At 40.9% G+C, this 25,008-nt stretch overlaps 1 protein-coding gene across 9 annotated transcripts in view; it reads left to right on the plus strand.

Moving 5' to 3' along the window:
* Positions 1 to 25,008, plus strand: part of megf6 (multiple EGF like domains 6) — a 106,882-nt gene that overhangs the window by 48,635 nt on the left and 33,239 nt on the right. For 7 of the 9 annotated variants that reach the window (XM_060943271.1, XM_060943268.1, XM_060943270.1 and 4 more), the window contains 8 exons: positions 1,890 to 2,012; positions 2,263 to 2,493; positions 7,086 to 7,217; positions 12,648 to 12,776; positions 12,889 to 13,017; positions 16,060 to 16,194; positions 23,854 to 23,982; positions 24,061 to 24,192. In XM_060943271.1, the coding sequence (XP_060799254.1) occupies positions 1,890 to 2,012; positions 2,263 to 2,493; positions 7,086 to 7,217; positions 12,648 to 12,776; positions 12,889 to 13,017; positions 16,060 to 16,194; positions 23,854 to 23,982; positions 24,061 to 24,192 (1,140 nt within the window). The remainder of the gene's footprint in view (positions 1 to 1,889; positions 2,013 to 2,262; positions 2,494 to 7,085; positions 7,218 to 12,647; positions 12,777 to 12,888; positions 13,018 to 16,059; positions 16,195 to 23,853; positions 23,983 to 24,060; positions 24,193 to 25,008) is intronic. The other 2 variants (XM_060943273.1, XM_060943275.1) reach the window with 1 other exon arrangement.

Consider the following 25,008-nt stretch of genomic DNA (forward strand, 5'->3'; position numbering starts at 1 on the left):
TTTTCCTATAACAGCACAGCCTGAAGTGGGTCATTCCTTACATCGTTACATTAATCACTGATACACGTTCTGTAATATTTAAATGGTGACACTGGAGAATAAATGCCTTTATTGTTTATCAGTAATGTTACTATGGTAACACTTTAATGGAAGTAAAACCCGGTTGGATTGTGATTGTCATTTATTAATTCATTAAAAATAAAATCCTCATGAAGTTTTTAAACTTGATTCCTAGAAATTAATAAAAACAGCAAGAGCTACTGTCTATCTAAAATTTAATACAAATTTTATTTATTAGCTGATCATTAATTAATTAATCTTTTGAATAATTTTGCTTCAAAACTATTTATTACTGAAATTTATTATTTTATTTGTAATTTGCAATAACATCTGCAATAACATTAAAAAAACATTACATAAGGATTTTATTCATTTAAATGATGTTTAAATACGAGCGAAGAAAAATTTCTTCAGTAATTTACAGATCAGTCACTTCATCTATTCATTGCTGAAGTTATGAATATCCAGAATTTTTAGGATTCATATTACATATTGTAACATGCGATTAGATGAGACTGGATGCAAGTGGACACTTTATCACCTTATCAATATCACAAGTCGATGTTGGGGGTCCAAGCACGGGAAGGGAATATTACATCGAGATAATCCTTCATTATAAAAAGAAAACACTTACGGTTCAAAACCAGGAAGCAGGAAATGAGCCACTGGAAAGGAAATGCACAGTAAGTCACGGTACTGACACGATGGCAGGGAATACAGGTACAAACTTTGACTAAATTGAAGGGTTAACACGATACAGGTGAACACAGTCAGGTAACAAGTGCATTGAAAGTACAGTATATGGTAAATGTAAACAAAATTATAAATAAAAAAACAAATGAACTCATGAATTCTGCTTGGAATTTTTACTCTTTATGTATCAGTGTTGTAGTTGAGTCACTAAACCTTGAGTCTGAGTCCAGTCTCGAGTCCGAGTCAAGGCCAAGTCATTAAAGAAAATTTCAAGTCGAGTCCGAGAACAAGACTCCATCTGCGCCATTTGACAGTGGCTGTTGCTGCCTTTATGTGAAAGCGTCTCTGCTACTGTGTTGGACTAACGTTCCTGCTCGACTGCCCCATTTTAGTTAACAAGCTACAGATAAAAAGCTTGTTTATCGCTCAGCAAGCCCCGCCCACTATCAACAGGGCAAATAACACGAGAGAAGGTTAACACTAGCTAGTTCATCGCTCAGCAAGCCCCGCCTACTATCAACAGGGCAATGAACATAGTGTGTCACTTCCTTCTCTGGGTGGAGTCTTACCAAATGACGATTGAAGTTCAAGGTCGTCCCCTCTATAGTTCTTCTGCATATGGAACACACAGCAGTGCATTTTTTTCCCACTGCACGAGAAGTCTGTGTAAGCAAAGAGGACAACACTAGAGGCTTCTCTCCAGGCATTTTAGCGCCGTTAACATTAGTTTGTTCCTGAACATGACGTATGAACAGGTGAATGTGCATTCTCTTGCACAAAAATTAATGTAGATATAAATATCTTGTGTCAAATTATTATGGCATGTTACAAAAAATAAAGAAAAAATCAGAGTCCTTGTCTCTAGTTTACGAGTCCGAATGCAGTTAATGTATGAGTCCTAGTCTGAGTCATCAGTGCTCAAGTCCAAGTCAAGTCACTTGAAATTAGGGCACAAGTTGGACTTGAGTACTACAAGCCTGGTATGTATGTATGTATGTATGTATGTATGTATGTATGTATGTATGTATGTATGTCCATCGGTGTGATTTATTTTTTTTTATATCAGTGATCAGAATTCAAGTTAGAAATTAAAAGTCAGTATTTGTGAACTGATCCAAGTTTGACATTAATTTTAGATGTTAACGAGTGTTCACGCGAGACGTCAGGCTGTAATCACTTCTGCATCAATATGCCAGGATCCTATGAGTGTTTCTGCAGGGAGGGCTTCCGGCTGGACCGCAACCAACACACCTGTATTCGTGAGTCCTGCAGTAAACACGACACTGCAAACACTGCACCCAGGAACGTGATTAGTACATTATTAGATTATTATACGCTCCAGGCTACTTTTACCTGCTCATTTCAAAATGGATAACTAATAAAAATTTAATTATTGATTTATTGTCTGAAATCAGGGGGTAAACCAGATCAACAGCAGTGACTGAAAGTTTAATGTCTTCTGGCTTGCAGTAAATGGTGTGTGTGTGTGTGTGTGTGTGTGTTATGCAGCTCTATATGAGAGCGATCTTGAACTTGAAGAAGAGGACGAGTTAGAGGGCGATGAAGAAGAACTCGAAATGCTTCGTCTTCCTGACCTGCTGTTCCGTCGACCCCCTCAGCTCCTGCAATACACTGCCGCACTACACTCACCTTATCACACCAAACACACACACATGCCAAATTCAGGACACACACGCAGCCGAGAGCAAAGAGGAGAACTCACCATGATTAGCAAGATCAGTAAGAAAGTAACACACACACACACACACACACACAATCACCTGTGATGACGCTGAACTAGAGCAACTTTATTCAGTAAATTTCATGGGATCAGGACACTTCGTCCAATGACCATTTCATCCAATAGTTGAGACATTTCATCCAAAGCCTTTTTCATACCCACTATCAGTAATTTTATACGTGCGACAAGATCGAGATATAAACAAGCTGTAATTCATTTAAGGCACTATCAAAAACACACAGGAAAATAATACAAAACGGCAGGCGATCTTGTAAACGTGAAACTAGCAAAAGTTGGGCGAGGCCATGGGCGTAGCGGACGCGGGGGACATGTCCCCCGCACTTCCTGTATTTGTGCCCTCTGTCACCCGCACTTTTTACAGCCATTACAACCACTCAATTCATTTTTAACACGTGGAAACGCGTTTTTCTGAGCCGCCTCTAAACGCATCATGAGCAGGTGGAGCTCAGGTGGCAAACAAACCCCGCTGTCGTGTGTGATCAGAGATGCTTTAGAAAATATTGTATGAGTATCTTTGGTGTGATTCAGATCTGGGCAGCGCTTCTGTATGTTCAGCAAACCAGCCAAGAGGCTAAAGACTTTAGACAGTTTTTTCCAAACAAACCGTGTAAGTTGAGTAATGCTGTTGAATGTAGATAATGTTTAGCTAAAAGATGACAAATAGATGTCAGTTTAGTTAGTTAAGCTAGCTAACTAACTTAGAGGCGGTAGTAACTAGTTACATTTACTCCGTTACATTTACTTGAGTAACTTTTTGGATAAATTGTACTCTTAAGAGTTGTTTTGTTGCAAAATATAGTGGGGCAAAAAAGTATTTAGTCAGCCACCAATTGTGCAAGTTCTCCCACTTAAAAAGATGAGAGAGGCCTGTAATTTTCATCATAGGTACACTTCAACTATGAGAGACAGAATGGGGGGAAAGAATCCAGGAAATCACATTGTAGGATTTTTAATGAATTAATTGGTAAATTCTTCGGTAAAATAAGTATTTGGTCACCTACAAACAAGCAAGATTTCTGGCTCTCACAGACCTGTAACTTCTTCTTTAAGAGGCTCCTCTGTCCTCCACTCGTTACCTGTATTAATGGCACCTGTTTGAACTCGTTATCAGTATAAAAGACACCTGTCCACAACCTCAAACAGTCACACTCCAAACTCCACTATGGCCAAGACCAAAGAGCTGTCAAAGGACACCAGAAACAAAATTGTAGACCTGCACCAGGCTGGGAAGACTGAATCTGCAATAGGTAAGCAGCTTGGTGTGAAGAAATCAACTGTGGGAGCAATTATTAGAAAATGGAAGACATACAAGACCACTGATAATCTCCCTCGATCTGGGGCTCCACGCAAGATCTCACCCCGTGGGGTCAAAATGATCACAAGCACGGTGAGCAAAAATCCCAGAACGACATGGGGGGACCTAGTGAATGACCTGCAGAGAGCTGGGACCAAAGTAACAAAGGCTACCATCAGTAACACACTACGCCGCCAGAGACTCAAATCCTGCAGTGACAGACGTGTCCCCCTGCTTAAGCCAGTACATGTCCAGGCCCGTCTGAAGTTTGCTAGAGAGCATTTGGATGATCCAGAAGAGGATTGGGAGAATGTCATATGGTCAGATTAAACCAAACTAGAACTTTTTGGTAAAAACTCAACTTGTCATGTTTGGAGGAGAAAGAATGCTGAGTTGCATCCAAAGAACACCATACCTACTGTGAAGCATGGGGGTGGAAACATCATGCTTTGGGGCTGTTTTTCTGCAAAGGGACCAGGACGACTGATCCGTATAAAGGAAAGAATGAATGGGGCCATGTATCGTGAGATTTTGAGTGAAAACCTCCTTCCATCAGCAAGGGCATTGAAGATGAAACGTGGCTGGGTCTTTCAGCATGACAATGATCCCAAACACACCGCCCGGGCAACGAAGGAGTGGCTTCGTAAGAAGCATTTCAAGGTCCTGGAGTGGCCTAGCCAGTCTCCAGATCTCAACCCCATAGAAAATCTTTGGAGGGAGTTGAAAGTCCGTGTTGCCCAGCGACAGCCCCAAAACATCACTGCTCTAGAGGAGATCTGCATGGAGGAATGGGCCAAAATACCAGCAACAGTGTGTGAAAACCTTGTGAAGACTTACAGAAAACGTTTGACTTCTGTCATTGCCAACAAAAGGTATATAACAAAGTATTGAGATGAACTTTTGTTATTGACCAAATACTTATTTTCCACCATAATTTAAAAATAAATTCTTTAAAAATCAGACAGACAATGTGATTTTCTGGATTTTTTTTTCTCATTTTGTCTCTCATAGTTGAGGTATACCTATGATGAAAATTACAGGCCTCTCTCATCTTTTTAAGTGGGAGAACTTGCACAATTGGTGACTGACTACTTTTTTGCCCCACTGTACATTTTACTTTTACTTGAGTAATATTATTCTAAAACTAACAATACTCTTACTTGAGTAACGTTACTATTTTGGCTACTCTAAGGTTACTCATTTCTGGGTAGAAAATAAGAATATAAATGTATTTGTGATCCTTTGACTGTTATTTTTATAAAGATTTAATTTATTTTTGTGGTAGTTAAAGTTTAAAGGACATGAACTTGCTGATTATTATTACTGTATTCCTAATTCTATTTCAAAATGTTGCTTTCCACATATTTGTTTAATCTTTATTGCCACAATAGAAAGAGCAGGGTGAGAGAGGAGACAGTGGACCAGAGGCCAACAGGGATGATTATGCAGGGTCACAGGTGAGAAGAGAATATAACTAGCTACGTCACTACTACTATTCTTAATTCTATTTATACATTTTACTTTGCACATTTACTATCTATATTATTGTAGGAGAAATTGTAACTGGCCAAAGAAATGTACATAGGATAATTATCTGGCTGGAGATGCTCCAGGGTCATTCTATGTCAACTCAACCAGAGTTTGGCAGCTTTAGATTTTAGATTTTGACTTTAGATTTTGATAGTATATCATTTTAAAGAACTAAAGTCGGTTCTCTGGTGCTGTGCTGTTTGTGGTTATGTGGTTCTTTCGCTGCTAAGGAGAGGTGCAACTGAATGTGAGAGGATGATAAATCACTCAATAGACCTCTGAACAATTTGTCCCCCTCACTTCTAAAATGATGGCTACGCCCTGGGGCGAGGCACAAACAGGCTAAATCAGGCAAAGACAAAAACAGAAACTAAGAACAGGAAACAGGATCGGAAACCCAGGGAATCCACACGGGAGAATAATGCTCGGTAATGTGCGCTGACTTGGTGTAATACTTTGCACAGAACGTGCGTTTTCTCAGTCTTTACGTATATCTGCACGCTGATGCCTCTTGATGTGCAGGTGAGCCTCATTAACAGCGCGAGTGCGAGAGTCCGCTCGGCGCGTGCAGTCCGGAGCGCACCTGAGTGGACTCTTGCACGTGTTAATGAGGCTCACCTGCACATAATCAAGAGGCATCAGCGTGCCTATATAAAGACTGAGAAAGCGCACGTTTTCTGGATCATATCTGGATATCATATCTCATATCTCACACTTGCCAAGGATATCTGTCAAGTGCGAGTATAGGTTTTCTATGTAATTTGTTCAAATAAAAACAATCTCTCCCCACAAGCAGCCCCAGACGAATGCACCCGAAGTTGACACTCACTGATTCTCATCATTTCCGGTTTCGTTTTCACGTTGCAAGAACGTGTTTTGCTTCGGTCAAATTCCGTTGAGAATTTCTCCTTTTTTTAAACAAACCTGAAATATAAAATAACTGACAGTGCATATGAAAAAGGCTTTGGATGAAATGTCTTAACTATCGGATGAAATCGCATTGGACGAAATGACCTGTATCCAATTTCACTAAGGTGTATAAGTATTCACCCCTCTTGAACTTCTCCACATTTTGTGGCGTTGGAACATGGAACTGAACCTGAACTTTACTGGGACACAAAAATACGTAACCCATAATACTGAAATAGGGGCAAATATCAGTACAGTTTGCAAAAATTATTTTAAAACAACAAACCTAAAAATTGTGGTTGCATAAATATTCACGCCCAACAATTATCTCCAGTGTAGACAGATACCCTCAGAAGTGACACCATATGTTAAATTGAACTGATGTGTATGCAGTCAAAGTATTAAAAATACTGAAGAGCACCATAAAAAAAACATTATATAAAATAGAAACAGGTAGTTCTGGTTCTGAAATCTGATTGGCTTTCGAGTGGCTGTAAATTCCTCGATATACAGTACATACAAATGTTGATGACATCAGTGTTAATGATGTCATGTTTCAAAGCTATAAATCCATTCTCATATCAAGGGGTGCCTAACAACATCCTTATTCCTGATAAAATGACTGGAATGCATGCCATGTCATGTCTTTTTTCTTTTAATTAATAAGGAGAAAGAAAATAATTCAATTTAACTCCATGACATACTGTGGAATTATTCAAAGCGTGGAGTGGGTGGGGGGGTGAATACTTATGCCAAACACCGTATTTGGCTGAAGATTGACTGGAAGGTGTTCCTGTATGCAGTCTACACATTCGTGTGTGTGTGTGTGTGTGTCAGTGTGTGTGTCCGGCTCATTTGGTGAAGACTGCAGTGTGAGTTGTGAGGACTGCACTAACGGTGGGGTGTGTGCAGAGGACAGCGATGGCTGCGTTTGTCCACCTGGCTGGACCGGCATCACCTGCAACCAGAGTGAGTCCAAGATGTCCAGGGGGGAGCTCCTGGAATATCTCTAGTGTCTTTGTGTTCAGGTTCGGGGGATGAAACATTAATAAATTTGGAAAATTGTCATTGTTTAAAATGTATATTTTTCTGTAAAGCTGCTTTGTGATGATGTCTATTGTTCAAAACACAATACAAATGAACTTACTCGACACATTCGCAGCGTTAAAACCTGGAACTGAAATGAATTTAAAGCTGTACTGCCTTTCAGATTTATCAAGTGTAGGTCATAAAAAAAAGAATTTTCCCTGACACCCAATTATTTTTGTTTAGTGGACTGAAAGCTACTGAATTCGAATCACAGACTTCTAATTTTATTCATTTTTTAAAACCAAACAATTAATGAATTTATCTCCACGTGGCCCTAAATTCTCCGCTATTTTTTCCTGCTTCACCATGATGCAATACAAGATACTACGTCATGCATGACTTGGTAAGCTTTCCCCGTTCATGCAAGGCATTGTGGGATACAAATTTGAAACAGGAGAGAAAAATGGAGGACGTGAGTGTGCGAATGAAACGTGAAAGACCGACTACAGTAACGGAAAGCGAGAAGAAAAGACGTTATGTTCTATACGAAGGAAAGGAAACGCAGGACCAAACTAATAAATATCGGCGCTCAGCGAGCACCTCGGTGTGATCAGCTGTTCGTTTAGCGACGGAATGATGGAACTGTCAGTGCCAAAGTTAAACCTGCGCATGCGCACACACACGGACTTCCTCTGTCTGCTTGACTGCGCGAAGCGAGCGATTTCATGCACATTATTTGCTCGGGAATCCCCTCAAATTAAATAACTTCCCAGCCATAGAATGGCCTGATATTTTGTGAGATATTACAGAAATAAACATGTATCACAATGACCACATTTCAGAGGGAACTAAATTTCACCGATTTTATGAAATCGGAAGGCCGTCTAGATTTTTATAAAGATTACCGTCAAATTTTTAGCGAGCAAATGAAGTACATAACGCGAGCTTGGTTTCTTGCTCTATTTTGCCCCCTAGTGGAATAACAAAGATTAACTCTTTTTAAATACAATTTTTGTTTTAATTATTAAATCATTTTCATTTTGAAGACAAATTCTAAATTGCTCCAGTGGTTCAGGTTACCACATATTTGATGCCCTGGGTTTAGGCTTTCCAAAAACCAACCAACCAACCAACAAACAAACACACACACACACACACACACACACACACACACACACACACACACACACACAAACAAAAAACTTGCTTCGATGGAAAACTTGGGTCCGTTTCCCAGCAGGTAACCTTGATTAAAATCCAGAATCAAAATCACAACCAGACTAAAAGAGAAAAGTAAAAAAAAAGAATCAGAGGAACTAAGCCCTGTGATGACCTGGCGACTTGTCCAGGGTGTACCCCGCCTTTCGCCCGTAGTCAGCTGGGATAGGCTCCAGCTTGCCTGCGACCCTGTAGAAGGATAAAGCGGCTAGAGATAATGAGATGAGATGAGATGAGATGAGATGAGATGAGGAACTAAATCAGGAACCATGGTGTGTCATGACCGGACCAGGATTAGAGTCAGGGACATAAACCAGACCAGATAAAGATACTGACTCAACATCATGGACAAAAAGACTGGAGAAGTTCTCAGGCTGAAGCAGGAACTGAGCCAGGAATGAAACAGCAGATGACTGGAATCTGTCTTTCAGCTTACGCTCCTCTGTGACTGTAAGCTTCCTGACCGTTTCCTCTTCTAACGGTGGGTCAGCCTCAGCGTGGACAGTGCCTTAAACTATCACTGTTCTTCTGTCTTAAAGCTCCTTTTACTTGGTTTTGCTCCAGACCTGCTTGATGAACATTGAATTTTCACCAGTACTGATTGTGTGATGTTATACCTTTGAAGGTATTTTGGATAGAGTTGGAATGGTGAAGAAATTAAAACCTAACTGTACGAAGTTTATCAGTGCAAACAAACTACTGTCAGAAAGTTAATCTGGAGAACTTTTCAAATGCAGCTGCTAACAGGATTCATCTTCAGATGTAACCGTTGAGCTCAATCAAGCGTGAAGGAACCAGTTCACTTCATACTTACTACTCGTACCCTGTTCAAGATATCCAGCTGATATTAATCCATGATCTTAGCTCGCTACATTAGGTATTGCAGCTATAAACAGTTGTTCCCTCATCAGCATTGTAATTTTATCTCTCTCTTGGTCTTGGAGTGAATAAGAAGGAAAAAATATATATGTGTTTGTCACATAGCCTAACTGAGGGACTGGAACACAGCTCTGTGTATGTATTGAAGTCAATCAGAAGTCCATTCATTCTTATGGGAACCTCCAGGATCGGCAATGTGTTTGTGAAACTCCTCCTTCTGTGTGTATAAAAAAAAAAAAAATCAGTCTGGAATTTCACTGGAGGATGTTGAAAAACTTGAACTTTTGCGACACTGGCAGGAAGTTAGCATTCAAAAAATGAATTAGCTAACAGGCGATTTCCTTCAGTTCCTTCAGTCGGTTGATTATGTTGGTCGTCGTGTAACTGTATCATTAAAAAGGAACTAATTTTGCTTGTTTAGTTGAGTGCTTTGTGAATTTTACTTTGCTAAAAACATGGTTAGCATTCAGGTGACCACACTGAGACCGCAGTTAAACAAAACTATGGCCCTGTCCACACGGCAACGGATTCAGGTGAATCTGATAAAATTGTTTATCGTTTCGGCCTGGCGTCCACACGGCACCGGCGTTTTGGGTGCTCCAAAACGAAATCTTTTGAGAACGGGTTCCAGAGTGGAAAAATCTGGCAACGGCACTGTTGCGAAGTCGTCTGGATGAGTAGAACGGATTTGTTTACGATGACATCACAACCACATGACAATCCCGCCAGCAAAAATAGGGGAAAAAAAAGGAGCGATCTCACCTCTTCAGATGTTGGTTTAAGTCCGACAATACATTCCTCAAAAAGGGCGTAGAAGAACAAAGTAATCCATCAACGTGTAGCATTCAATTTATTCCGGACCATTAAAGAATTCTGGAGGATCTCAGAATGTTGGCGTACCGGCTTCCATCTACCCCCGTTCATTCCTCTTTCCGCGTCTCCATTCAAAAAACGAGCAGGTGATTTAAAGGGACTATATCCATAGGACAGGGAGTGAGAAGGTGTGCGCGTGTGACAGTGACAGGGAAGAACCTAGGCTCATGCTTGCCCTGAATTTCTCTTAAAGTGAAGGCAGAAGAACGTTCAGCGCCTGGCCAGGCTTTCTATGTATTAATTTACATAGATGTTTTAATATGAAATATAAATAAGTGTCTTAGACAATAGATACTATTTTACGCTACTGACTAATAATCAAAACTTTATGTGGCTGATGCTACAGAAGAAGGGGTTTTTGCGCATGCGTCTACTTCTTCTATTGTTCTGGTGTCTCCGATGGGACCGTCTTACAGCGCACGTAGAGGTGTGGCATGTGTATTGCATCGTTTTCAGCAAGCGTTGCGTTGCCATATGAACCTGAAATTTTACTGATCCGTTGCCCATGTGGACGCGATATTTAAAAAAAAAAATCTCGTTGCCGTTGTCGTGTGGATGCAGCCTAAGACAGTTCACGAAACATGTTTCGAAGAGAGAATTTGCACATATTCCAAATGACCTGATGGTGAAAATGGACAAAAACACAAGTGTTGCCAGGCAAAACAAACCTCGTCCAGCAGTGTGGCCTATTCTGTGACCTTCAGTTTGACATTTCAAGGTCACTCAAGGCCAACATTCATGGTGCTAAATGAAAGCCCATATGGGACTACCTATATGTTAATAATGGTAATATTTCTCAATCATCAGCTGTCAGGTTAGAGTCCTATGAAAATCCATGACCTTGAGTTTGACATTTCAAAGGTCAAAGGTCATGGTGGCAACTGAAAGCCCATATGGGACTTCTTATATGTTGATAATGGTAAACATCTGTCTGTCATTCACCATTTTAAGTCATGAGCCTCTGAAAACCCATGACCTTGAGTTTGACCTTTCAAGGTCAAAGGTCATGGTGCCAAATGAGAGCCCTATGACTTTCTATATATGTCAATAATATTAAGTATCTCTCTATCTTGAACCGTTTCCCAGCTATGAATCTCTGAAAATCTGCGTATGACCTTTCAAGGTCACTCAAGGTCAAAGGTCATGGTACCAAATGAAAGCCCATATATGACTTCCTATATGTCGATCTTGAACTGTTTCCTAGTTATGAGCCTCTGAAAACCCGTGACCTTGACTCCTGACATTTGACCCCCAACTGCTAAGAAAACTATGAGAGATACCCTGTCAAGTACTGTAGCATATAAATGGAAGCAGAATTGAAAGATGAACATTTTGGATTTTGTTTGAAGTAAATATGATGAATATGAAGGAAGATATCGTGAAAAAAACCCAAAAAAACAATTTTGACCTTTTTGGTGACTGTGACCTGGACCGGATGACCCTCAAAATGTTGGAGGTTCTATATGAGATCAATGCCCGTCTATCCTGAAAGTTTCATGAAGATTGGTCCAGCTGTTTTCCCGTAATGTTGCTAACGAAAACAACACCTCGCCCCCTGGTGGGCTCCATCTTGGGTGAGGTAAAAATGGCATCTCATCCATGGCTACATGTGACATGGTAGCATTTCGATCCATCTGCCAAGAAAGAAATGCATTTCCCTGTGCTGACCCCTAGAGGGCATGTTGCGGAGAGTTCTACAGAATTCCAGACACCGAACAAAACGAGGTGTGTCAAAGTTGAAGCTACATCAGACACATGGTGGTGGGAAGAAGAGTCATCACCAACTTCTGACCAATCAGATTCGTCAGTTGATTAGCGCTGAGGTGTAACAACGGTTATTAATATCTCATTTCTTGTGAGTTGTTCTGAAACGGTTCTTCTGACTACTATCTGAAAGAAATGTAGAATAAAATGTAGAACTGGCTCTAATCCAGTGCTCCACACACACACAGAGTTATGGACTGATCATATTTCTCTCTGCGGTACCTGTGGTGCGTTCATGCATTGGTGGTTCCTTCGCTAATTCATTCTGAAGTGCAGAGTCTGGAATGTGGGTTACTCCGTTTATCAAATCCAGATGGGGAGGCATGTACCCCAACCAACACACACACTCTGACATGTTCAGACGTATAAATTCTTCGAGAATAAAACTAAATGAATCACATTTTCTTCTTCTTTCTGTCCTTTCAATACAGTAGATCACCAGTGTTTGGTCAGACAACATGGTTTGTCTTTGATTTTGTGGAAATTTCAACAATCTGAATATTTCTTCAGCAACAGGACAGCTTACATTTAAAGCAACATGATATTCAGAGACTGATTGTGAAGAATTTTGAGTCTACAACTAGATTTAAATGTTGCCTGTCTGTCCGTCCGTCTGTCCGTCCGTCTGTCTCGCAGCGTGTGTGGAGGGGACGTATGGTGTGGGCTGTAACAGTGTGTGTGCATGTCAGAACGGTGGACGCTGTGATCCAGTGAGCGGGAAGTGTCTCTGCCCTCCTGGAGTCCAAGGCCTGCACTGTGAAGATGGTACACACAGACACACACACACACCACTCAATGCCATCTTCAGTTCTTTAACACAGATACTTTAAAAGTATAAAATGTTTTGCTCTGATGATGTGTGTGTCTTATCCTCCAGGATGTCCTCAGGGCTTTTTCGGGAAGTTCTGCCGTAGAAGATGTAACTGCCCCAATAATGGACGCTGTCACCGCGTGTATGGAGGGTGTTTCTGTGCAGCTGGACGATATGGAAAATTTTGCCATCTGTGTAAGTTTTTATCCAGATCTGACAAACAATTTTTACATTTCTTTGTTTTTTAATAAAAAATTCTGCCCAATAAAACAAAGAAATTAAAAATTTTACTTTCATTCCATGTATGACCAACGCAGGGAAAAAATATTAACGAAAGATGACAGAATTTTCACTTCATTCTTATTACATTCTTATGATTTTTGTCTCGTTATCCCCAGCCCAAACGAAGTTTGGTGGGGGATATAGAAATGGGTTCTGTCTGCCCGTCCGGCTGTACGTCTGTCTGATCACGTTTTCGTTTCCGGGCCATATCTTTAAAACTACTGAAGATATCTTCATGAAACTTTGTATACATATCAAACAACATGTGAACTGGTGCCTTTTGCTCTTTTGGATTTTTGAAAAAAAAAAGAAGTATTTTTCAAAATTTTACATAAAAAATAGATTTTGACTTAGTTTCTAAGAGTGATGTTCGTTTCTGGAGCATATATCCAAAACTATTCATGATACGGATTTGAAACTTGGTATACATGTTAACAAGGTGATGCAGATGTGCCTGTTCATACTAAGAAATTTGAAATTTTTTAATTTTTCATGTTTCCATGGAAACAATTTCAGACACAGTCTCTCAGGTTAGTCTTTGGGGTAGGTTTTGTTTCCAGATCAGAACTTGAAAACTATGAGTGGTATGGTCTTGAAAGTTGGTATATGTGTTGATTAAGTAATGTATATGCGCCTTTTGAGACTAAGAAATGTGAGAAATTTTAATTTTAGCTCGCCTGGACCAAAGGTCCGGTGGGCTTATTATGCCATGGGCTGCTGAGGTCAGTGTAAAGAGGTAGGGTTGGTTTCCTGCAGCACAACTTGAAAAATGTGACAAATAGTATCTTGAAACTTGGTATATAGTTGGTATATGGGGGGGGGGGGTATAGATGACTCTGTCTTCTTGTTCTTAAATAGATGAACTCAGCTGTGTGAAAAAGAATTCACAAAGCTAAGGAATCGCTGCATGGTCAGGGAAAGGAGAGGAAACCATTCGAGGAAGTTGAATGGATTTACAGCAGTGCTTGAAAGTTTGTAAACCCTTTAGAATTTTCTAAGTTTCTGCATCAATAAGATCATCATCAGATTTTCACACAAGTCCTAAAAGTAGCTAAATGAGAGAAAGATATTATACTCATTCATTTATTTATTGAGGAAAATGATCCAGTGTTACATATCACTTAGTGGCAAAAGTATGCGAACCCTGAGGATTAGGACTGAATTTGAAGGTGAAATTAGAGTCAGATGTTTTCAGTAAGGGCGGCACGGTGGTGTAGTGGTTAGCACTGTCGCCTCACAGCAGGAAGGTCCTGGGTTTGAGTCCAGTATCCGACGGGGGCCTTTCTGTGTGGAGTTTGCATGTTCTCCCAGTGTCTGTGTGGGTTTTCTCCGGGTGCTCTGGTTTCCCCCACAGTTCAAAGATGGGCAGGTTAGGCTAATTGGTGGCTCTAAATTGACCGTAGGTGTGAATGTGAATGGTTGTTTGTCTCTATGTGTTGGCCCTGCGATAACCTGGCAACTTGTCCAGTGTGTACCCTGCCTCTCGCCCATAGTCAGCTGGGATAGGCTCCAGCTTGCCTGCAACCCTGCACAGGCTACGCGGTTATGGATAATGGATGGATGGATATTTTCAGTCAGTGGGAGACAAGCCGATGAGCGTTTGCCCTGTTTTATTTAAAGAACAGAACTCTATCAAAATTTGATCTTCACAACACACGTTTGTGGAAGTGTATCATGGCACGACAAAAGGAGATTTCTGAAAACCTCAGAAAGAGTTACTGATGCTCATCAGGCTGGAAAATGTCACAAAACCATTCAAGAGTTTGGACTCCACCAATCCACAGTCAGACAGATGGAAGAAATTCAGGATCACTGTTACCCTCCTCAGGAGTGGACCAACAAACATCACTCCAAGAGCAAGGCGTGTACTAATAGTCCACGAGGTCACCAAGGAAGAATAACTTCTAAACAACTAAATACTTCTCTCAAATTGGCTAATGTTAATGTTCATAAGTCCACCATGAGGAAAACACTGAACAACAATGGTGTGCATGGCAGGGTTGCAAGGAGAAAGCTACTGCTCTCCAAAAAGAACATTGCTACCTGACTACAGTTTGCAAAAGATCATGAGGACAAGCCAGAAGGCTACTGGAAAATATTTGTGGATGGACTATTTGTTTAAATGACAAGTGTGATGTTTGGAGAAAGGAAGGAATACACTGCATTCCAGCATAAGAACCTTATCCCGTCTGTGAAACATGGTGGTGGTAGTATCATGGTTTGGGGCTAGTTTTGCTGCATCTGGGCCAGGACGGCTTGATGGAACAATAAATACTGAATTATTCCAGAGAATTCTAAAGGAAAATGTCAGCACATCTGTCTGTGAACTGAATCACAAGATAAAGTGGACCCGAAACACACACACACACACACACACACACACACACACACACACACACACACACACACACACCGTTCAACCAAAGATTGTTAAAGAAGAAGAACGTTAATGTTTTGGAAGGAACACATCAAAGTCCTGACTTTAATCCAGTAGAAATGTTGTTTGAGCAGCTCATGTGAGGAAAAACACCAACATCCCAGAGCTGAAGATGTTTCATACAGAGGAACGGGATAAAACTCCTCTAAGCTGATGTTCAGGACGGACAAGGGTTCACATACTTTTGCCACTTATTGATATGTATTATTGGATCATTTCCCTGAATAAATAAATAACCAAGGATAATATGTTTATCTCATGGGTTTATTTGGTTTGTCTTTATCTACTTTTAGGACGTGTGTGAAAATCTGATGATGTTTTAGGTCAGAAATATGGAAATTATGATTGAATTTCAACATAAATATTCTTTAAAAAATTCTAAAGGGGTCACAAACTTTTAACCACAACTTGCTCAAGTAGTGAGCACGTACCATAGAGGAAGATGTATAGATCTACGTCATGGCCAACCCCCAAAACCCAGGAATGAAACTCTGTCTCTTATGTCTTGCTGTATGAAGCGTGTCCTAGGTGGACGTACGGCGGTGGATGTTCACATGACTGCGACTGTGTTCAGGAGAATTCACTCAGATGTGACGCCCAAAATGGGATGTGCACCTGCAAACCTGGATACCATGGTGACCGCTGCCAGGCAGGTGAGTTGGGGTATGTTGTGGGTCAAAATCTTGAAATAATAATAAAAAAAAAGCTAATGTGAAAGCAGTAAATGCAGGAAGTTGGAACAAGACATTCCATAGTGTTTTATTCCCCTGATACTGCAGCCATGAAAAGTCCCACAAAGCAGGATGGCTCTGAAATTGCTGTCCTCTGATGCCCTCTAGTGGCAGCTAACATCAGTGCAGCACCTCAGGGTTCTGGTTCAGCTTCAAATTTCCCAGAAATCATCAATGCCCTGGATATCTTTATCACTCTCTACTGTGTATTAAATCTTACTGATAGGTCCGACAGTGGTGTGTGCGTGTGCATTAAAGGGTTTCCTTCCCATCACATTGTGGAAAGTTGTTTTCGTTCCACTGAAAGACAGAGTAACTTCAGAAGAAATAAAACGAGGCCTGTTTAAGCCATAACTTTCTCTCTGTACAGTAATAACACAGGAAACACGAACACTTCACCAGGCCTGAGTTCAGAAAAAAACAGAGCCTTTCGCCATACCAAAGCTTTCTCGCTTTATTGGAAATATGAGATATACACGTTCTACTTCTACATAAAGGAGCAGTTTGTAGTGTTTACGTGAAATCGTGTCATTTCCGAAGTATTTTCGAATGACTGTAACTCACAAAAAGGCCATGTAGGGGATAAATGCTTGTGTACACGTATCTGCTCCAAATAATCTAAGGCAAGGAAAAACACACTGTTATTGAAAAACAAAACATATCATTATTAGCCGGGTTTCCTTTACATTGTTGCGTAAAATAGAACAGATTAAAAAAAAAAAAGTCGACAAAACACAATGGTGATGCGATGTGATGGGATGCGATTAAAGCTGGCTTTCTCGTCTCGCGATATCTCTTACAGAGCGCTCTGTTTTTCCACAAAGGTAGCCTTTCCATTTGCTCTTCATGTTATGTCATGTGACTTAAATGCGAAAAATGGTGTTTACATTTCAATTTTGCAAAATATTGCTTTTTCGAATCGTCTGAAAATCCACCTCATGTGAGCGTAAAAACATTAGAATTTTGTTCACGTTTCCGTTACTCGTTTTTTTATTTCACAGTGTCAAACAGTGCATTAAGCAGGTTAATGGAAACACGGCGACTGATAAAACGAAGCTTTCTGTAAGTTGGCACAAGCTACTTCGGGTAAAATCGTGCGCTCTGATTGGTTCCTTGTCGTGCAGCATTTACCCGTAATGCCCGTGGGTGATTACAGAGTTTCTTTCCAAGGCGCTGGCTTTCGATGTTGCAAAAAACAAACACAAAACGACACAAAAAAAGATGAACTGGAAATGAAAAACGGAATCAAAAATGGCTGAAACACAAAAGACAAACAAGTCACTGAGGTATTCAAGAAACGAGCAAGGATGAGCATTCAGAAACTGCTAACTGCTAACGGAAATTCAGTTTTGAAACCGTGAAAGCAGTGTCACGCCTCATTATAATGACCGTCTATTTTAATCATAGAAATAAAAAAAGCCATATAATAACTACTTATTAATCTCGCTTGCTCGGTCTTTACAGAAAAATATCAGACCTCTGTCTTTTTGTATGGACCGAGCTGATCTGTACTGTCAAGACTTCAGTCTGATATTTTCCTTTAAAGACCGAGCAAGCAAGATTAATCAGTAGTTATTATTTCACATTTATGGAAGGAGTCTCCAGTGTCAGTGCTTTGCATTCAGGGGATTTTCCGGTTTCTTGGTAACATGATGAGCTGTATTATTATTATTATTTTGCCTGTTATGTCCAGCCAAACTGAATACAACCTATAAGACAAAAAAGTCCAATGGGCTCAACTTTCAGGGTTTTATTAAATAATTGGTTAAATAACAAAAGGAAAAATAAGAGAAAAATGAGTAATGATATTAAACACAAGGCGCCAGCCATCCAGCTACAAAAAATCTCCCCCACTGTCCAGGGCTGAGGAAGTTTTAAAAGACAGGCTCCACCCCTCCACAATCAGTCTCACCTGGAATTCATAAAGACAAAGAACACATGCTTCCAAGCAGCTCAAAACAGCCTGGGAAATAGTGCCACCATGAGGGAGAAGAGGGACACAACATGCCATCACACCACCGTGGTGACTCCAGTGTTCATCATCAAACATCAGGGAAAAAAAAATCAGACTTTTCATGGTCCTTTACACAAACGTCCTATGAACAGAGATGAATGAGGTCAAACAAAGTGGTGCTTGAAAGTTTGTGAACCCTTTAGAATTTTCTAGATTTCTGCATAAATATGACCTAAAACATTATCAGATGTTCACACAAGTCCTAAAAGTAGATAAAGAGAACCCAGTTAAACAAATGAGACAAAAATATTATACTTGGTCATTTATTTATTGAGGAAAATGATCCAATATTACATATCTGTGAGTGGCAAAAGTACGTGAACCTTTGCTTTCAGTATCTGGTGTGACCCCCTTGTGCAGCAATAACTGCAACTAAACATTTCCAGTAACTGTTGATCAGTCCTGCACACCGGCTTGGAGGAGTTTTAGCCCATTCCTCCATACAGAACAGCTTCAACTCTGGGATGTTGGTGGGTTTCCTCACATGAACTTGGCCATTCCAAAACATTAACTTTATTCTTCTTTAACCATTCTTTGGTAGAATGACTTGTGTGCTTAGGGTCGTTGTCTTGCTGCATGACCCACCTTCTCTTGAGATTCAGTTCATGGACAAATATCCTGATATTTTCCTTTAGAATTCGCTGGTATAATTCAGAATTCATTGTTCTATCAATGATGGCAAGCCGTCCTGGCCCAGATGCAGCAAAACAGGCCCAAACCATGATACTACCACCACCATGTTTCACAGATGGGATAAGGTCCTTATGTTGGAATGCAATGTTTTTCTTTCTCCAAACATAATGCAGCCTGGGAAATAAACCAAAAAGTTCTATTTTGGTCTCATCCATCCACAAAACATTTTTCCAATAGCCTTCTGGCTTGTCCATGCAATCTTTAGCAAACTGCAGACGAGCAGCAGTGTTCTTTTTGGAGAGCAGTGGCTTTCTCCTTGCAACCCTGCCATACACACCATTGTTGTTGAGTGTTCTCCTGATGGTGGACTCATGAACAGTAACATTAGCCAATGTGAGAGAGGCCCTCAGTTGATTAGAAGTTACACTGGGGTCCTTTGTGACCTCGCCGACTATTACACGCCTTACTCTTGGAGTGATCTTTGTTGGTTGACCACTCCTGGGGAGGGGAACAATGGTCTTGAATTTCCTCCATTTGTACACAATCTGTCTGACTGTGGATTGGTGGAGTCCAAACTCTTTAATGATGGTTTTGTAACCTTTTCCAGCCTGATGAGCATCAACAACGCTTTTTCTGAGGTCCTCAGAAATCTCCTTTGATCATGCCATGATACACTTCCACAAACATGTGTTGTGAAGATCAGGCTTTGATAGATCCCTGTTCTTTAAATAAAACAGGGTGCCCACTCACACCTGATTGTCATCCCATTGATTGAAAACACCTGACTCTAATTTCACCTTCAAATTAACTGCTAATCCTAGACATTCACATACTTTTGCCATTCACAGATATGTAACATTGGATCATTTTCCTCAATAAATAAATGACCAAGTATAATATTTTTGTCTCATTTGTTTAAACTGGGTTCTCTTTGTGTACTTTTAGGACTTGTGTGAAAATCTGATGATGTTTTAGGTCATATTTATGCAGAAATATAGAAAATTCTAAAGGGTTCACAAACTTTCAAGCACCACTGTAATTACAAAACAAAAACAAGGAACAACTGTTTATCGCTGCTGCAACATCAGTGATCGCAGGAACAGACTCGTCTCTCAGACGTTCCACACTTTACAAGTCGCGATAAATCGCTAAAAATACAACGAGGCCTACTTAGTAAATGAAACAGTGTAAGAGTTGACAAATTGGTGAAATATAAGAGGAATAAAACACCTTGGGAAGAAATGGTTGTGGTTTGTAGCAGCAGCTCTGCTGCATCACACCACCCTGATGTTGATTATTTTCCTGTACCTGCACACTGCCAAGGGGTTTATTTCCTCAGCTTTTAAGGCTATATGTGCCACAAATGAAAAGAATGGGTGTGTATTATGGTCATAAGGGGCATGTCAGTCAATGCGTTGATGCTCAAAATATCCTGAAAAAGACAATATTCCTCCTAAGCTAATAAATAAATATTCCACGAATACTTCTGTTTCACTTGCAAACTGTTATCTAGTTGGTTCAAGGAGATCTAACTGCAGACACACAGTGCTTACGACACACCTCCTACATGACACGCCCACTTCGGTTCAAAACATATTTTGCGAAATTGATCCCTTGCGAGACACAATCCTTGGTCGATCCTCTGATTCATATGGAATCTCCCGATTCCAGAAGATGTCAGAATTCCCGGGATATGATTTGTTTGTACAAAGTTATTGTGAATTAAAACATCAAACAGGCCTTGGGAAATATTAATCCAGGCTCTGAATGCTAATCCTGGAGATGCTGCGTGCTGCACATTTTTCTGACGCCAGCCAACCAGCTCACCTCATAAAGGGATTAATAACAGGCTTCCTGGTTAAAACTGTGCATGTGATCACCAAAGACTGAAATGAAGAAACTTGGAGAGAGAAAGAGGGAGAGAGCGAGAGAGAGCTGAGGAGTGCGGAGGAGAAAATGGAGTGCAAATGGAATCGCTACTGTCATGTCTGCTGGAGTTGTTACACCCTGAAGCCCACAAGTGTAATAACCAGAAACCTCGAAAGGGCCATTGAGGTTATTCTGCCCCAGCAATAAGCTGCACTCACCCGGAACACGGTGCTGGCACGGAGAAGCTTGAATTGTGGGAAAGAATTTTTGAATGGATGAAGAATGAGACTCGATTTTTATCAGAGTTATTGTCAGAAATCTCTGAGAGCTGAGAACTTTTTTGAAAGTTTACACTGATCACTCCAAGCTTGTGATCTTCATCAAATGCCAAGAACATATCTAATGACAACCTGACAACCTTCAGCCAGAGAAGAGAGATGGAGCTTTCGATGGAGTGGAATCGTGTTTTCATAGCAATAACCCTGAAGTGCCAGAGGATCAGAGGTTACCGGTTTCAGTTTCTCTCTTCATCGGATCCTGAAGACTTTTCTTATGCCTTGGTCTCACACAGCCGGAATCACTTCACGGTAGACAATTTTGGGCCTTCCGGGGGTCAACTGGCATGTGTTCTTGGCCATTCTGTCAGAATATGCGAGAGCCATGGAGCTACCTTGACAACCGTCGGGGTGTGGCTTCCATCCCTGTAAAGTTTGGTTGTGTTGAAAATCATAGGTGGACAAAGTACCCAACTTCATTACTTAAGTCAAAGTACAGATCCCACTGGTCAAATGTTACTCCGATACAAGTGAAAGTTGTCCAGTCAAATTTTTACTAAAGTTAAAGTACTGAAGTACTTGCTTTTAAAAATACTTAAGTATGAAAAGTACATTTTCTGTCAACGCATTGTTGTATTATTGCCACAACGCTTACAAAACCTAATGCCTCTGAAGCAACCGACTGGACTTACTGACTAACTTGTAGAACCTGTAGAATAAACGCTTGGTAGAACGTTACAAAATGAAACACAACTGAACTGAAAAAGAGGCATTGTCATTTTTTAAAAAAAATTGTAACACTCCTTCCCGCCCCCACAAAGCAGCATGGTAGTGTTCTGACCCAGCTCTGGCAGTGTGTGCACACATGCATGTGTAGGTTAATCAGGAAGACCGTGGAATAGCTGTAAATGCAGCTTGCTCAGAAAATAAAAAGGACAATCCAACCTGATTAAAACCCAGGTCCACACCTCGAGCTTAATAACTGCCCAACAGCAGCACTGCTTTAAGCAAGACAAAAAAATGCAAGACCATCATCTGACATCAAAACAAAAAATGCCAGCAATTTGTTGTGACTGACTAGTACAATACTGTCCATCTCACAGGTCTCACGTGCCTGCATGTGTATGTATTCATGCGCATAATGGATCTGCCTGTGGAATCATGGTGGTTTAATGTTAAGCTAGCTAGTCAGTGAAGCGCCACCTGACATGCTAGCAAAATCTTTTCAAACTTGAAATCATATTGGGTAACAAACACTACTAGAAAAGAAAGATTTCTACATTCTGTTTGTTTGGCAAGATTATGCTAAAACATTTCTGAAAGCACTTCAGATAAGTTAACATTATTCATGTTAGCCTAACTCCAGTTTTACATGCTAACTAACAATGTCCAAGTTAACTAGCTATGTGTTATCGTTAGCCGTGGACAAGGCGATGGCAACTTGGTGGGCAAATTCATAGAAATCATTTTGACTAACCAGACTGTCTAGCTATTGCAATGTTACTACTAGCTCTAAAAGCACAGACAACTTCATTGCAAGCTTTCTCTTGGAATAAAACGTTTACAAACCTCAATATGCTTCCGCAGGTCAGACGGCAAGTTTTTGTAAGCCGTGATGTGCTCCGTTTTCGGCAAACAAAGCAAACATTTAAAATGAAACGAATCTTTAATCCTTTCAGAAAACTGAAGCATGGGTTCTAGGTATAGAACCATAGGTGTGCGTGCATTCTCCAGAAGAACCGCCTCCTTCCATTCTGCCATCAACGGATCGTGTTAAATAACGCTGCTGAGAAATCACTGAGCTTGATTTTATCCAGTCTATGGACGTGACGTGACCCTAGTGATTACTGATAGTCTGTCTCAGTGTCACCTGCGAAAAAATCAATCACGTTTTAGAAAAGAAAAGAAAAAAACATCCACTTTCAAAGCTGCTTCATAGTAACGAGGGCCTTGATAGAAATGTAGTGGAGTGAAAAGTACAATATTTGTCTTTCAAATGTCGTGAAGTTAAAGTCATAAGTTGCCAAAAAAATAATACTCAAGTAAAGTACAGATACTCAAAAAGTGTACTTAAGTACAGTACTCAAGTAAATGTACTTCATTACTGTCCACCTCTGTTGAAAATTAACGTGGGTCAAGCACAGGATGAATTCATCTGTTGCAACCATCAGGACATTCATGAGCATCCTTGAGGCATACGTGAGGCTTACGTGGGTTACTGTAGCATTCCATTGCAACCATCGAGCTCAAAATATTTACAGAAGAACGCTTTGCAGAAAGTGAAAAGTTTGCTGAGCGGGTGTGGCTTATTTCATCTTGCTGTGGCTATGCCGTACTGCAGCCGCAAAAACCGTACACACCGCTGTTGTTACCATAAGGCCATACGTTGCTATGCGTTGCTGGTTTTACTGGCGTCTTCCGTGGCTTCATTTGCATATTTACGCCACCTGAATTTATGTGAAAGATCACCTACAAAACCTGCCAGAATGGCCATGGTAGCCTCAGCCACGGTTCTCATGGACCAGCCTTATCTGCTACAGAAGCAACATGTTCCAAAGCACTGATACTGGAGACTCCTTCTGTTAATGCTAAACGTCTCCTTGCAGAAAACTTCACCACATCAATGATGATCTGTTTTTCATCATGATACACCAGTCTGAGATAATGAGCAGCGCCAGTGCCACAGAAGACCTTGTATACATCCTTATTCTGAAAAACGATAATAAATTCGAGCGAGAGTGTGATTATAAGGCTTTGATGTGAAGCTGCATGTTTGCGTTCCTCTCCCAGCATGCCCTGTGGGATCATATGGACCAGGGTGTGTGTTGCGCTGTACTTGCCCTTCCAACAGCAGCTGTGATCCTGTGACAGGAGAATGCGTGTGTCCTCCAGGATACACAGGACACGACTGCTCTGCAGGTCAGTGTGTGCGATGTATGTATGTACATATTGAGATCTATAATAAACATACAACATGCTGTCATGTCATGTGTGTAGTGTGTGCTGCTGGATTTTGGGGTGCCGCCTGTGCCAATGTATGCCAGTGCACTAACAGCACGGTACCATGTGAGGCCAGCAGTGGGCGCTGCACGTGCAGTCCTGGATACACGGGCGAGCAGTGTGAACAGCGTGAGTGTTTCCTTCCACACTCCAGGTCCAGATGTTTCAGAATTAATTCAGAGTCAATAATCCATTCTTTAAAATGAAGAAACTGCGCCTGTTGCTGCTTCCCAGTGACGTCCAGTGTCACCTTAATGAGAAATGCACATGAAGCTTTATTTTCAGAAGGTTAATAACCAGCTTAGTGCCTGTTAATCTTACACTGGGCCTTGTATCTTTCCGGGCTTGGGACCGACACTAAGTACGCACTGTCTTGTACAACCCCAGTGGCTGGGGATTTGACCGAATCTGCATGTCTTTGGACTGTGGGGGAAACCCAGACAGACAAGGGGACAACATGCAAACTGCAGACAGAGAGGACCCCATTAGCCATGAGATTCAAACCTGGAAACTTCTTGCTGTGAGGTGACAGTGCTAACCACTACACCACTGTGCATCTGTTTGAAGCAGAGTGCACAGATGAGGAGGAGAGAGAGCTGGACACACTAAAGGACTAAAGTGCTGCTGCATCGCTCTGTTTAGATAGAGATAATACGAGTGCAAATGCTGCATTCCAGTTACCTTGTAAATCGGAGCTGGGAATGACATCACACCCGAGTTGACCGTGTTCCAGTACAACAAGTCAGAAAACCAAGATGGACACCAGTATTAGGCGTTGTTAGCCATACCAGTTATGTGTATAACAGCACATTACATGGTATTTTCCGCATACAAACACCATACCAACATGTCCACAGAGAGACTGATTCAAGACAAAAATAAGACACAAGCGCTCATAAACAGTATTTCATACTGTTGATATGCACAGCAGCCATCTTGGATTTT

The sequence above is a fragment of the Neoarius graeffei genome, chromosome 16, assembly GCF_027579695.1.
Source record: "Neoarius graeffei isolate fNeoGra1 chromosome 16, fNeoGra1.pri, whole genome shotgun sequence".
Taxonomy (NCBI): Eukaryota; Metazoa; Chordata; class Actinopteri; order Siluriformes; family Ariidae; genus Neoarius; species Neoarius graeffei.